The sequence below is a fragment of the Penicillium crustosum genome, assembly GCF_028827405.1.
Source record: "Penicillium crustosum strain IBT 35664 chromosome Unknown utg000001l_segment0_segment0, whole genome shotgun sequence".
Taxonomy (NCBI): domain Eukaryota; kingdom Fungi; phylum Ascomycota; class Eurotiomycetes; order Eurotiales; family Aspergillaceae; genus Penicillium; species Penicillium crustosum.
The window spans coordinates 5,850,700-5,864,403 of NW_026623122.1; the positions used below are offsets into that span (position 1 = coordinate 5,850,700).

The 13,704-nt window shown below is 46.5% G+C and overlaps 3 protein-coding genes across 3 annotated transcripts; all 3 read right to left on the minus strand.

The window, feature by feature from the left end:
- Positions 1-2,159: 2,159 nt before the first annotated feature.
- N7487_002202 (uncharacterized protein) lies at positions 2,160-5,555 on the minus strand (the record flags this gene model as incomplete). Its single annotated transcript, XM_056869949.1, has 4 exons — positions 2,160-3,560; positions 4,082-4,398; positions 4,457-5,066; positions 5,151-5,555. The coding sequence occupies 4 exons, from the start codon at positions 5,553-5,555 to the stop codon at positions 2,160-2,162; spliced, it is 2,733 nt and encodes a 910-aa protein (XP_056734733.1).
- A 639-nt stretch (positions 5,556-6,194) lies between these two features.
- Positions 6,195-7,400, minus strand: N7487_002203 (alpha/beta hydrolase; the record flags this gene model as incomplete). The annotated part of the gene is made up of 1 exon (XM_056869950.1): positions 6,195-7,400. One exon carries the CDS (start codon positions 7,398-7,400, stop codon positions 6,195-6,197), a length of 1,206 nt encoding a protein of 401 aa, XP_056734734.1.
- Positions 7,401-7,970: 570 nt separating this feature from the next.
- N7487_002204 (uncharacterized protein) lies at positions 7,971-9,305 on the minus strand (the record flags this gene model as incomplete). Its single annotated transcript, XM_056869951.1, has 1 exon — positions 7,971-9,305. One exon carries the CDS (start codon positions 9,303-9,305, stop codon positions 7,971-7,973), a length of 1,335 nt encoding a protein of 444 aa, XP_056734735.1.
- Positions 9,306-13,704: the final 4,399 nt, after the last annotated feature.

A 13,704-nucleotide genomic window follows, 5' to 3' on the forward strand; every position in this document is an offset into this window, starting at 1 on the left:
GGACGGAGTGGAGGAGATCGGAGAAGCGGAGTGGAGGGGAGGAGTCCAAGGAATTTTTTTTTTTCGTAGCCACGAAAGCACCCGCAGTCCGTTGCGGACGCTATAGTGCTCCTTCTGGGAGTTTGCTAGGGGGCAATTCCAACGCCTGTGTAGGAGGCGTCGAAAGAGAAACAAATATCGTCAAGTAGAATTGAAGATCGGAGCTGCAGGACTGGGGAGCCGGCAGGGACAGGCTCCCCAGCGAGGCATTTACAGCTCAACGAAGGCCATTTGGCTGAATTCTTGACGATATGCAGTGGGTATGTAATGAATAGATTGAGAGGGGTTCGATAAGTTCAGTGAAATCCGAAGTAGATCAGTAGGGAGTTGCTATGAGAAAGGGAAGAAGAAGAGAAGGTCGTTTTTTTCCCCAGGGTGGGGGACAGCTGTGATTGGTTGCAGAACACGACCGCCTATTCGTTGGCGCCGCTCACCGACTCTTTCGCGCCAATCAGCGATCGCCGAAAGTCGCAACGGGAAAGTCATGAATTGGATTATCCACCTGGCCATTTACTTAAATTAGGTGGTTGCATTGACATTATATTGATTATATTGATATTGGGTTTCATTGCTGATGTTGTGCAGTACGGAGTACGTGCATCTATTACTGTATATTCCATATTCACTGTTATAGTAGCGTTTTCTAGGAATATATCCTGACAGACTGAATCGAGTCCAAACAAAACAAACCTAAAAAAACGTCATTAAACATCCTCGGCGCAATCCTCCCCGGCAAAATCTTCGTTGACTACTCCGTATGTATTGTACTATTCTAACTCCAAACCTGTAAACTACAGATTAGCCCAATTTACGAGTCCGTGCTGACAGAAACAGCACATCAGAACATTTGCACTAGACGTCAAACTAGAATATACACGGTGCAGTGGCTGACCCGTGCAGCATGCATGATGATTCATCTTCGGATCGGGATATTCTCTTTTTATTTTTATTTTTATTTTTGCATTTATCGATGACACATTCTTGAGATGAATCATATTGTTTCGTGTTTGGACTCAAATTTTCGCCCAAGCTATAGGCTCATTGGCTCGAGCCATAGATCCGGCCACTTTTACGTTTTGAGTGGCAAAGCGCTCTACTCTATTCCGACCGGCTTGGCAAATTTGCCTGTATCCCGGGAACCTGCAGGTCTTTTTTTATTTTTGCCCCCCAATGGCTTAACTGCCTAACTGGTCTAACTGGCTTAAAAAAAAGATTAGAGGCGGTAACTAAAAGGACAACATGGCTTAGGCTGGGCGCGTCTAACATGCATGAGATAGATCTATTTTTCTCTTATCTTTTCCAATCGGTGAGGGGGACAACTCTATACCGTTAACTTGCAACGTACGGAGTAGATACTTACAACATACTAGTATGTTCTACTCTTTGTACGGAGTATAATATTGCGGATCAAGAATCATGAGGGGCAAATGTAGAACGGAAGATCTTTCCGATTCTCTCTTTTTGAGTCCATTCTGGCCCCTGCTGATGCTCGGAAGCATGCAAGATCATCTCTCTGCCCCGCAGTGGCTGCGATGGAAAATTTTCTACTTCCCTCAATGCCAATCAGATTCCTCAGTGAGGAACAATATTTCCAATATTTCCAGCGCTAACATATTTTCAGTTGAGGCGGATCATTCACCGTTCGGATTTCAATCCTCCACCTGGCCACTTCGATGGCCTTCTAGCTTGCAGTTTTCCCCACTTCTTCCTTCTTTCCATACAGTACGTACAATTTACGTGATTTTCGTGTCAAAACTCGCATTCCAACACAGTAGACGTAGATCAAAGTCCCTACAGTGGCATCTAGATAATGGGTGTGGATACTTGGGTAATTCTATATGTCAAAATGGACTTACGGAAGAAGGAATTGAGTGTAGAGACAATGATCTCACAAATTGGTCTGTATGTCTCAATTTCTTCCGCTCGAAAAGGGGGTTATTTTCTTGTTTTGGCCCCAAAATATGCAACAAAATGGTAAGATCATACGGCTCCGGATATAACACCATTTCCAATAAGAAACTGAAGTAATCTGCTAGATTATATACCACGCTAACCGACCGCACCGTTGATCACCAACAGCGCCAGTTGCCACAAACACACCAAATTCAGCGATCATCAAATTAGACACAAGGCCAAAGCGATACAAAATGGCTCGGGACCATTCTGTGACTTCCAATCGAAGTAGCAAAAAACACACCGGCATCTGCACATTTTTTGTTCAACTCCTCCAGTTTGCGCATAGTCTCCAATGAACTCTCATGAACCTCCGAAGGCCCATAACCTTCAAGCCCCAAGGAAGTAAGGCGTGGCAGACATTTTGAATCCAGCAAGCGTTCGATTTGATCGATAGCCCATTCGAGCAGCTCGTTGTGGCAGTGACACAGATACAAAGTCTCAAGGGACGGCGGCAAAAGCGTTACGAGTTCTTGCGTGGGCTCAAAGTCGTCGTCAAGCCTAGCGAGCATTGAGATGGAAATATGTATATATTTCATCATGTCAAAATCGGCAAACGATCCGATCCATCCATCGTCCTCTTCCGGGGGCTGATACGATTCCCCACAGAGCCAAAATGCCTCCAGTGATGCCTTGTGAAGGGATATGGATTCTCGAAGCGGAGCGGATACAAGATCAGGCCCATCTGAGACTATTCCTCCTCCAATATTCAACCGGAAAGTCTTGAGAGCCTTGCAAGATTCAATCCAGACACCAAATCCACACTCAGTGTTAGTCATCTCGAGATCGATATCCGTGACTCCTGAGAAGGGTGTGATGCGGGGTTCTCCCTCTTCGCGATCGGAGTCGACGATATAAGATCCTCCAATCCTGCGCATCGCCGGGAATTTGAAGAACGGTTCCATGCAGCTTGCATGGATGGAATCTTCCGTGTCACACCACTCGGCGAAAGCTTCAGTGAGGCGAGGAAATGTTGTGGTATCCTCTTTGGCAGCCTTCGCGAACATTTTCTCGACGTGTTCTGACCCATATGGGTAGCACATGCTGATTCGTCTCAAGCCTTTCAGCTGGGGGATAAGCAAAGCTAACCAAGCATCGGTGTTTCCGCGTTGCAGTTGGCTATACGGTTGCGTCGACCAGCAGGTACCAGCGATAAGTCGGTAAATAAGGTCTGGATCATATTCAAATTCACAGTCGATGTCTTCATTGCCATCTTCAGTGTCCCAACTCTCCAAGCGTAAAGATCGCACGGCCCTGGCCAGCTGTGGCCGTCGTGCGATTGCATTGAAAAATTGACTGACTTGGCCAATTGTATGGTTGCTAACATCACCAAGAATAACCTGGGAATAGAGACTCGGTAACAGAACTGTGTACAGCCGACGACATGATAGCACCAGGGAATAGCGATCACCCTGGTAATCCAGGTTTTCTGCTATGAGGTAGAGAGTTTCCTCTGGAAGGTCAAGAAATACAGTCATGATGCAGCTCGCGGGGATTATTTCGAACGCAAAGAGATGGTTAGTTCCATTCAGGTTCGGCGAGGAGGTTGCCGTGTCTGTCCAGGGGCGCTAGGAATCACGAGGTGGGGGCGATATTTCTCTACAACACTTGACAGAAGGCCGAATCACTACCACAGTATATACTATATATGGTTGTTGGTGTTATCAACGGAACAGCGAGCACTAAACACCAACAGAAGGAATGCGGGATATTTGACCGAAGAGGAAACAAGTGGGGTCCGCCAAGAGCAACTATCAAAAGGAAAGCGGTTAACTACATGAAATCCGAGTGTTGTACTCCACAAGGCCGAATGATATTAATTAGATTAAAATAACACAAATCCAAGTGTATTGATGGACACAATAATCCCTGGGGTACGAGGTTCCATTTAACAATCCCTCGATTCTGGGTCACCAACTCAAGCTCCAAGGTTCCGTGGTTGGTTGGGTCAACAACCATGGTTCCCCCATTGAACAAGACCTCGGGATCAACGTGGACATAACTGACAAAAACGGATATCAAGTACCAGGATAAGGAGCAACATTATTAGGTATGGGCTCTGTCTTAGTCCGACCAAACATAGACAAACGTGATTTCGACCGGGTAGGAACTGCCGCCGGCCGAGTACTTTGGGGGTACTTTGTTGTTTTTCGCTCTCCACTTCGGCGGGGCGAGCAGATTCGACAGGAGCGGCGCGGGCCTCCTCTACCTTTCTAACGCCTTCGCGTATTTCATCAGTCGTAGCGCCTGGCGGTGCGGTCGTCGTCAAAGTCTCGGTAGGACGAATTAGACCATCGGAGGTGTCTTGGTTGAGCTTGGAGATCTCTTCTTCCGTCACCAGACGCTCATTCTCCAAACGGACTTCGCGTCCGCGTTTGTGGCAGTACCACAACACAAAGAGGAGGACTGGATAGCGCCACAGTCAGCAAACGGACTCATGCACTTAGTGGGGTGCTTCACTTACTGAACAATGCCAAAGACCAGAGCACATTCATGCCCATAACAGCAGGGAATCGAGCTCTTAGGAAGGTCATAATGGAGCGCAGCATTCCTACGAGAGCAGCTGGCTTCGACACAAGTTCCTTTAGACTTGGAATATTGACCCCCATCTTCTCTGCAGCTGCAGCGGCCTTGCCAACGTTCTCCATGTTGACACCGCTCTTGCTGGCGCGGTCGGCAGCAACGGCCAACATCTCTGGCGCCAATGTCTCGGTCCAACGCTCGGGGAGTTTCTCTATCAACTTTTGCATGGGACCAGGCAGCTTTGTATAGGTTTCTTGTAGTTGGCGATTCCCGTTGGTCAGCAGCATCTCCAAGTCATGATAGGCAGTTGGTACTCCGTTGATCAGATCTTTGAAGATGAGCTTGAATTTGCGTAAAAGCTCTTGTGTCTCCTCACTGATCGAAAACACACGGTTGTTATCCGCTGCCAGGTTCAATCGCTCAAGAATATCTGTCATGTCCTCTGCATCTTTATCTTTGTCTGCGTCTTTCCCGTTTGCTGATGTATCCGATGTGGTTGGACGACTTGCGGCTTCGGTTTGCGATTTGTTTGCATCGAGGGCCTCTTTATCCTATTTGCATGAAGTTGTATGTTAGTACATACACAAGTCAGATGCAAGGATCCGAAAATGAACACGACTAAATAAATGACTGACCTTCTCTGTGCCTTTCTTCCAAAACATGGCACTCCATCGTTTCTTCCTCTGTTGAGGCTTTGAAACTTCCGATTTTGGTGTACCGGACCTTGCCAATGTTGCCTGAGAGTTCTTCCTTTCTTGCCTACCCTCCTCGCCTAGCTCTTTTGCTAGCTCCTCCCCGGGCGAGGTAGGTAGAGGGATGTTTTCAGCTTGTACGCTTGTCGCAGGTTGCAAAGACGCCCCAGCAGGGCTTTCAGTTGGGGTCTGCTCATTCTCCTCTGTTGTGGTGGGCACAGATTCCGGCTGGGCGGTGACTTCGCGTAAGTAGGCTTCATCTTCCGGTGTTAGGACAGGCTTGGGTGCACTGGTTATTTGCGACGAACGCCGTAGGTTCTTTATTTGGTTGAGATATTGCATGGCCATAATGGAGGTATTCGTTGTACGAATGATGACAATATGAGAGGTTGTTTTGTGTTTCTCGATGGGAAATAGACGATAGGAAAAAGTAAGCCGAACCAGGACGGGCGCGTACTGAAGGTAAGGGGACGCGCGCGCTATAAAGTTGAGTGATAGATCAACTTTCCTAAGCGGTTAGGTGATATGTCAGATAGGTGATAATTCGATGATCAGAAGATCTCGCAGCTCACCAAGTTGCACGCTACCACCAAGCTTTTGTTTCGCTCACATGCAGGCTCGAGCCTGTTCCTCGTGATGATATCACCAGTGGCTTGGCAACCCCGCATGTGCCACCGCATCACTAGCACCGCCACATGTTCCTATCTATGGGCTTGGCTTGCATATCCTCGATCATTTGAATGAAGACAAGACCCTCATTCGTTGGTTAATTCTCCTCCACTTGTGCATCCGTTTTTTGAAGTCTTTCATTGTGTGTATCTCTTGTTTACTGAGTAAGGCGTTGTTATTTATACATTCACTTCTGTAACTTTTAAGTGTACTTTTGATGAAATACACCAATGTAAACGCTGTTCGTTTTACTATATCATGCTCATGTTTTAGAAATTGGATGCCTGGATGCTACTATCTAGGGACAGACGATTGAACTCAAGGCGTGAATGATGGATCTGCCGCTTCAAAAGATCGCATCACTGCCATTGTGACTACTGGGTACCCCATGATCACATCGTGCAATCCAGTTTTCAAGATCTCTTCGCGAATAGTCCCATTCTCCGTTTTCCATTCCATCATGGATCCAGCAGCTCCAAGGTCTGTTTTCGAATCGAGCTTCTTTTGTTCAAGGTCGTCATAGCTGATCCCCACTGGCATCGAGGCATTAACCGCGTGCCAAAACACAAGTTGAGAATGGTGCCATGGAATGTCATAGTCATCCTCGGCATGGATTATTGTGATCCTGTATTTCTCTCCATTCCTCTCATTAGACTGAATGTATTGCGCAATATTATCCTTGCTCAACCATTTGTCCCGAATGAACCGTTGAAGGTATTTGAAGAGAAAAGGGAACCTGGCAACCGGCGATAGGATTGGGACGGTACCCGCGACTCGATAGGTTGAAACCAATGTTGCGACGTCTACAAATGGTGCAACCAGCACCGTGCCTGCCAAGACTATTGGTGGATTCTGCACAGCAAGATGTTTGGACACAGCAATGCTCACAGCCGTGCCCATAGATTGACCAAATATCAAAATTCGAGATGGAGGGATGCCTGCGACATTCATTGCCCAGTCCACCACGGCGAGGGCATCGGTGATGAGCCCGGTTTCAGATGGTGTCCCGGTACTCTTGCCGAATCCTCGGTAATCAAATGTGAGAACATGGATTTTCCTAGGATTTCCCGCCGACAGCGCACGGTAATTTGGGACCCGATAGCCCGAGGCGACGGTTCCTCCAGCACCGTGCATGTGAAGAATTAAACGAGCCTCGGGGTCCTCTCGTAATAGTTGAAATCCCAGTCGAGACTTGATATCGGATACAAAGCCTACTGGCTCTTTGACAAGAGACATTTGGTGCTTGCGATATAATTCCACGGGAAGAATATGCCAAGCGTGTAGGAATTCACCGTCCGTCGTTCTGATGGAGAACGGAGTGACCTGATTTCTCAGGAACCCAAAAGTTTCGGGGACATTGAGATCCTTGAACCATGTCATCTGAATTGCGTGCAGATAAACGACATGTGATTGGAAGGTTGATGTGGTGAGCAACCCTAGGAGGATCGCATATAACCCAACTGCAATAGCGACCGGTATTGATGCATATTTGAAGAAAGAACCGGCTATCTCACTAGCTGTCATGATGGCTAACAATGGAATGGGAATCTCATACAGGAATGAAGGAAATGCGAGGAGAATCTTCAACGCTGACGGTCGACCTGGTGCAGCACACTAAAGGAGTGGGGCGGGCTAACCCGTCTGGGGTCTACATACTTCCCCCACTAAATGTCGCTTGTTGGTGAAAATCCTCCTTCAGGCTATAAATAATACCCTTTTTCTTGGGATTATAAATATAAGCATTTGTTTCAATGGCTTCTAAACGCCCACTCTTCCTGGCTGGTCTGTTCGGCCTCATCGCCCTGGAATGAGATCAGCCATGTGCAGCTGATCCTAGCGGCTATTGGAGTGAGTTGATTGGATATAAGACGTGTGCGCACATCGCTACATTAGGATCCGGCGCCTACGGAGTGCATCCCTCCTGAATATGATTTGTCTCCGCCGAAAATCACATTCTAAAAAAAGAAAAGAAAACATACTGTCGATTCTACAACGCCAGCTGAAATACAGTACAAACAATGGCTTTCTCACAAAATTATCAAGCAATGTGCCCTATGTAGTCGCAGAGATCGTATATAACCCACCCAGAGATTCTCACAAAAAGGGCAACCAGTAGACTGAGTACTCGTAGGTATCGTAAATAGCGGGGTCTGCCGCTCTTAGTGCAGCAAATACCTCTGCTATCATCACAATGCGACTAAGAAGATAGAATACCGGGGACGAGAGACTGAAAAGTGTCAAGATGCCATCCCACCGGAGGACAACCTTCTCAAAGTGCATAAATATAAGCATCGACACGATTGAAACAAAGGCGGATACACGCCAGAGCCACAACTCAACGATCGAAGGGAACATGGTATTCCAAGATACGAGGTGAAGGGCGCCGAATGAAATACCGAACAGACACGCCAAAGGCCAGATTCTTGACCTATATAGATCGGGATCCCAATGGGACACAACGATATCTTTCCGGGACTCATGTGGATCTTCGAGATCTCGTATCTCGCTTCCGTTGATTGTCGGTTCGTGTGGTTGTTCAGTGATTGGATTCTGATCTGGGCGCTTCAGAGCTTTTGTTTGAGCCTCCTGCACGAGTTTGTCCGCTTCTACCTTCTCAAATACCCGCGGGGTGAGATACCATATACTCCAATATGATGTTTGCTCTTTCATCCCCTCATTGTCAAATTTATTACTCACAGCCAACGACTGAAAGAAGTGGAATTGCTCCAGGCTCATTCCTGGGAGTACAACAAGAGATGGGGATCTGATATCCTTGGGCTTGTTCCACCAAAAGAAGTATGTCACGATAAACAATGGGATATACCCCAGGGTCATCGACTCCAACTGCGAAAGTGGGAGATGATAGGAGATACGCAATATGCATTGTGCTGAGAACCAAGTCACTTGGATCAAAGCCAGTAGTTTTGCAGCACTATCAGATTTGCTCTTGTCGCAGATGTCATCGAGAGACAGACCCCAACTCGGGTGGTCTTCCCACCGAATGAGGTTTTGCTGTAGTAGCCATGTATATTGGTTCGGCCAAATAACACGATCGCCATTCGGTGTTTGGTACCTCAACGCGAGCATACTGACGTAGAAGGCATGCACGAGTTTGAATTGACCCGCTGTGGAATCGGCACATTCTCTTTGCATCCTGCGGCACTGTGCCCATTCCTGGAGTCCTTCCACCGCAATAAACTCCGGTGCGAAGATTGTCTTCAGAAAAAGTGCGAACTTATGGAGATTTGCGTAGGATTCGCGCTTGTAGACTCGGGGATGAATCACGACCCAGGTGCACATAAATATTGTGGCCAGACATGTTGTGATCAAACTTATTGTACCACGACCGGGGTTGTCCCAGATCCATCCGACCAATTCCTTATGTTTTGAAGGGCCAATACTGCAGTTTGAGCATGTTTGGTTGCTCATAGAGGCGTTCGGTTAATTGGAAGCAGGCGCGTGCTGCTGGCGATTTGATTTGAGTTAGGGGACGACATGAAATGATAAGTTGAATACGAGAGGAAAACCCAACAGTTGTGCTTCTAGACTACTACGTACATCATTAACAGATATATCCCACAATCTAAATAAGCGCTGGATATTGCTGCATGGCTAGTTTCGACAACGTGTTCATGTTACAGATATCCCTGGGCAAGGTAAGGCTGATGCCCAAAGCTTGCAGGGGTAAACCGATTTAGATATTATTAATGGAGCAGCACATTTCTAATTGGTAAGTGAGTAAGTTCAGTGGAGATAAAAGGAAAATGTGAGAGGAAAATGGGGAATTAGTTGTCATTCGCACTAATAACAGCTTACCTATAGCCGCCACTATATTAGGGCCGTTTATCTTTGCAAGGATCATATCAACTCCAGTGACGCTATGGACATTATCTTGTTCGAAATTTTAAAAAAAATTCAATCTACTCGGATATATGTCTCTTTGGCGATCACATACTCCAAATCGTTGGAAAATTATTGTGGAAAGAGAATGAAAGCATCGACAATGCGATCGAGGTTCCTAGAAGTTCGTCAATAACAACAATAATATTAGGCGCTAAAAGAAAGGATTCCAAAAGGACAGAATGCACTGTTGTTACTCTTTGCTTTTACTCCATACAACGATCTAGAAAGTCTTTGGCTTGAAGTCAATATAGATCTATGCATTAAGGGTGGCCATGTCGTGATCCATCCACACCTACGTAGGTACTAGAAAAAAATATATATCAGAATCATGCAGCTAGTCATTTCTTTGCTAGTAGCTCTTGGGTCGATCTTCTTTTCAAATGACCTATCACTTCTAATTTTGAATTCCTTTCCCTTTCGAGATGAAACATGCTTGATAACCATTTCCCTTGGGTCCGGATCGAGATTTTGCGACAAATAATCGATCAGTTCTGATCAAGATGCGTATTGCCATGTCAGAAAAGCAAAGAGATGGTAAGATGATATATTTTCTAAAATAAGTGCTGCCTAAGTATGTAGTCACGGGCTGAAATATGCCTTTGCTGTTGTGTTGTGTAGATACACTTATGGGCATGAGAGATTCTTTGCTAGTGCCTCAAGGACGAAAGGAGCTTATATCCCCCCACAGCCTCTGCTGGAATTCCAGAGTGAGTGATCTTACCGTCTACCGTCATCCATATCCATAACAACAATTTGGTCGTTTTCCACGGCTGTCTTGAGTCTGTGTAAAAGTGAAGTTGTGGTCTTACCCGGCAATCTCTCTTTGGCCAGCTGTCGAGCTCGTTGCTCATTTGCTGTGCCAACGCTAGGGTCGATGATTAGCTTAGAATAATATTTCATAATAAATCAAGAGGCTTCACTTATCTGCTTATCGCTTCATCGAAAATAATGACACCACCTGGCCGATGACTCGTTTCTAGAACGGTGCAAGCCAAACAACAGGACTGAGCCTGACCACTGGAGAAAGTCGCATCCTTTGGCAGACCGGAAAATCCTCCAGAACTTTCCACCTTTTCTTTGATCGCACACACGGCAACAGTATCCCATGTTTTCTCGTCACCCCCGGGACTGTGTGGACTCAGTGCATCTCTCAGAGTCTACCCTTGTGGATAAGTGTCTTGTGCAATGGGAAGGAATCTTGATGCTCGTGACAATATCGTTCATTGGTTTGGCGGTGGGCCTCTCGTAACCGTTTCCAGGCAAGTGACTTGACTCTGGAGAGACATTTGTATTGGCAAGAAAGGGAGAGACAGAGAGAGAGAGAGAGTCTCGTATGTGTGACACGGTCTTATGACCAACGGCGCTGGATACGTTGTTGAGGAAAATAATATGCAATCGTTCGAGTCAGTGCCTGCAGTACAAATTAGTTATCTATACCGGCAGTAGAGACGAGGGAGATATACCAGACGCCGTTTCTCTCCTCCACTAATCCGAACGCTTCCACTTTTTACAGTTGTATGAGCTGGCTGCGACTCAACCAGATCTCATATCCATAACTCTTGGGAGAAGAGTCATCTCCCAAATAATGTGCCAGCTCTGTGGCGAGAGATGGCCACCCAAAGGTACGGTCAATAGAATACGATCAAGCGATAGGAATATAATTCGTGACATAAAGCTAGCGCTCTTCTCTGGAAATAGTTTTGTATCTCCTGGGCCCCTCGAACGCCCACTCTCGAGTTCCGCCATGAACAAGTGTACGAGTAAGGTAGCAAGACCGCACTGCGATTTGCTTCAAAGCACCAGTACGTGCGGATAATTTCAGACCCGAGTAGAGCTGTGAGATATAGGTAGAAAGAAAGGAAGAGAGATGAACGAGTGGACCGAGTACGCTCATAATGAGATAAAATGGCGATTGCATACGCAGCGAGCAAGTATAGCACGGCAGCTAGAACGAAAAGGCATGTTGTTACACCCTCGCCAGAATCACAACGGTGGAAAGAAACTGCACTCTAGTCAAATGTAAGCCATAACCCTAAAAGATGTCCATGTCACAGCTGGAGAAATTATAGAAGTCCCCATTGAGCATGGGCTAGCCGGCGAAGTAGTATACAGAGACGCGTGGCCGCACCCATCAATAGAAGTGGGGAGGGGATTAAATCAAAGAATAGCTCTTCAAAAAACAACGCATAATTCGAAAGCTCTCCAAAGGGCGCAAATGCGGGGCTAAAGACCCTGTCTGGGGCAAAAGAGGACGACATAAGGCGTTGGCTAGACACCGCAACTGGGGAAAGCTGAGAGTTGAAATTGTCGGAAGTGTCGGAATAAGTGAAAATGGGGCACGGAGAACGGAGTATACAGGGCTACCCGCAACCTTCCAGAACATATGCCCTACCTCTCTCGAACAGACTGTGCCCGAAGATGACCCGGAGAGATTAATACCTATGGCTACTTTATCTAAATAGGACTAGGCTGGGGCCCTTTCCACTGTTCCAAGGTTCCAAGAAGTTGCCAAGCCCCCCCGAAGTTCCTGACCAGGTGATCCATGGATCTTCCGATATCCGTGCGCTATGCGATTGGCCTTGTCATCGCAGCATCAGCCTTGGAACTCCGTCGGTCGCCCGACAATCCTTTCCTTGGCTTGTCTGCCTATATTCTAACGTTATTCATGGAATACCGGTATCAAGTTACCGAACTAGAGGCTAAAAACACGCAACAAAAAGACTATCTGACCTTGGCATATGTCCAATGTTTCTCATTCTGGAGTGTTATGGGTGGGGTCGGAGACTAAATGCAATGAGACAGAGTCTCCATACTACGTATTTTGATTTATGATCACCTGGGTGCTGTATCGCCCTTTCGACTCGTTAGTTCACCCGCCTCCGCCCCACATAAACCTTGTATGTACCGTGGCATGTGGAAGAGGGGAACGCTCAAGGCTACCTAGGTAGATGTTCAGAGGCATACGAGTCGATTCAGCACTCGCACATTAACTTCATGCCAGGCCAGGCTTACTGTGCCAAGAAGTGAATCCACAGAGATGTAGAAGTAGAAGTGTGTATTGTCGTCAATCTGTATCTATCTGCTACTTGTATTCTCCATACTTCAACGATTAAATAATAAAACCGTCCAATAAAGAAAGAGCAGGTAAGGCCAATACGTGGTAGTGGAGGACAAGGTTCCCCACTACAATCTGTAGGTACATACCATGCAACGCGTCCGCAGTATACCGGTGCCTAATTCTGCAGTCAGCATACCCCACCCGCAATAGACTACGGCGTCCGCTCTCGTTGATCGGGGATTGCCAACCTTAGCCCCGGGGACCTTGTGATGATTATTTGTTGATTAGAAACATCCAGGGATCTTGGCTCTTGCCCAAGTGGATACAGAATCGAATGTAACCATCCCAGCTCTAGCAACCACGTGCCTCTTACACCAGCAGGAATGTAATACAGCAAACCCCCTCTCCCTCCCTCCCTCCCGCTATAATGATCGGAACCTGGTGCTTGAATTTTCTATACATCAATATATGGCACTTTGATTGAACGATTACCTTGGTATAATGATATCGTTTTGGTGTCTATAATGTATCGTTATAACATAATGTATCGTTATAAATAGGGTTTACGGTATAGTATGCAAGGAACACAAATCATGGCTATCTGATTAAAACACGTACATGAACCCCGCTTCTGCAGTGAGGACTTTATATTTTAATTTACTTTGCCATCCTGCATCTTCTAATTTTGACTTAAAAACCCCGCAAATCCAAGCCAACCACATCGATCCACAATTGCCGAACCCTAAGCTAAGTTCCTGACTATTGCTTCACTTCAGCACCTATGTATTTTCATACTTCAAAAAGGGCGGGCCAGGCTCCAGAAATAAAAGCTTCACCGAAAGCAAAAATAAGAGTAAAATTAAGACA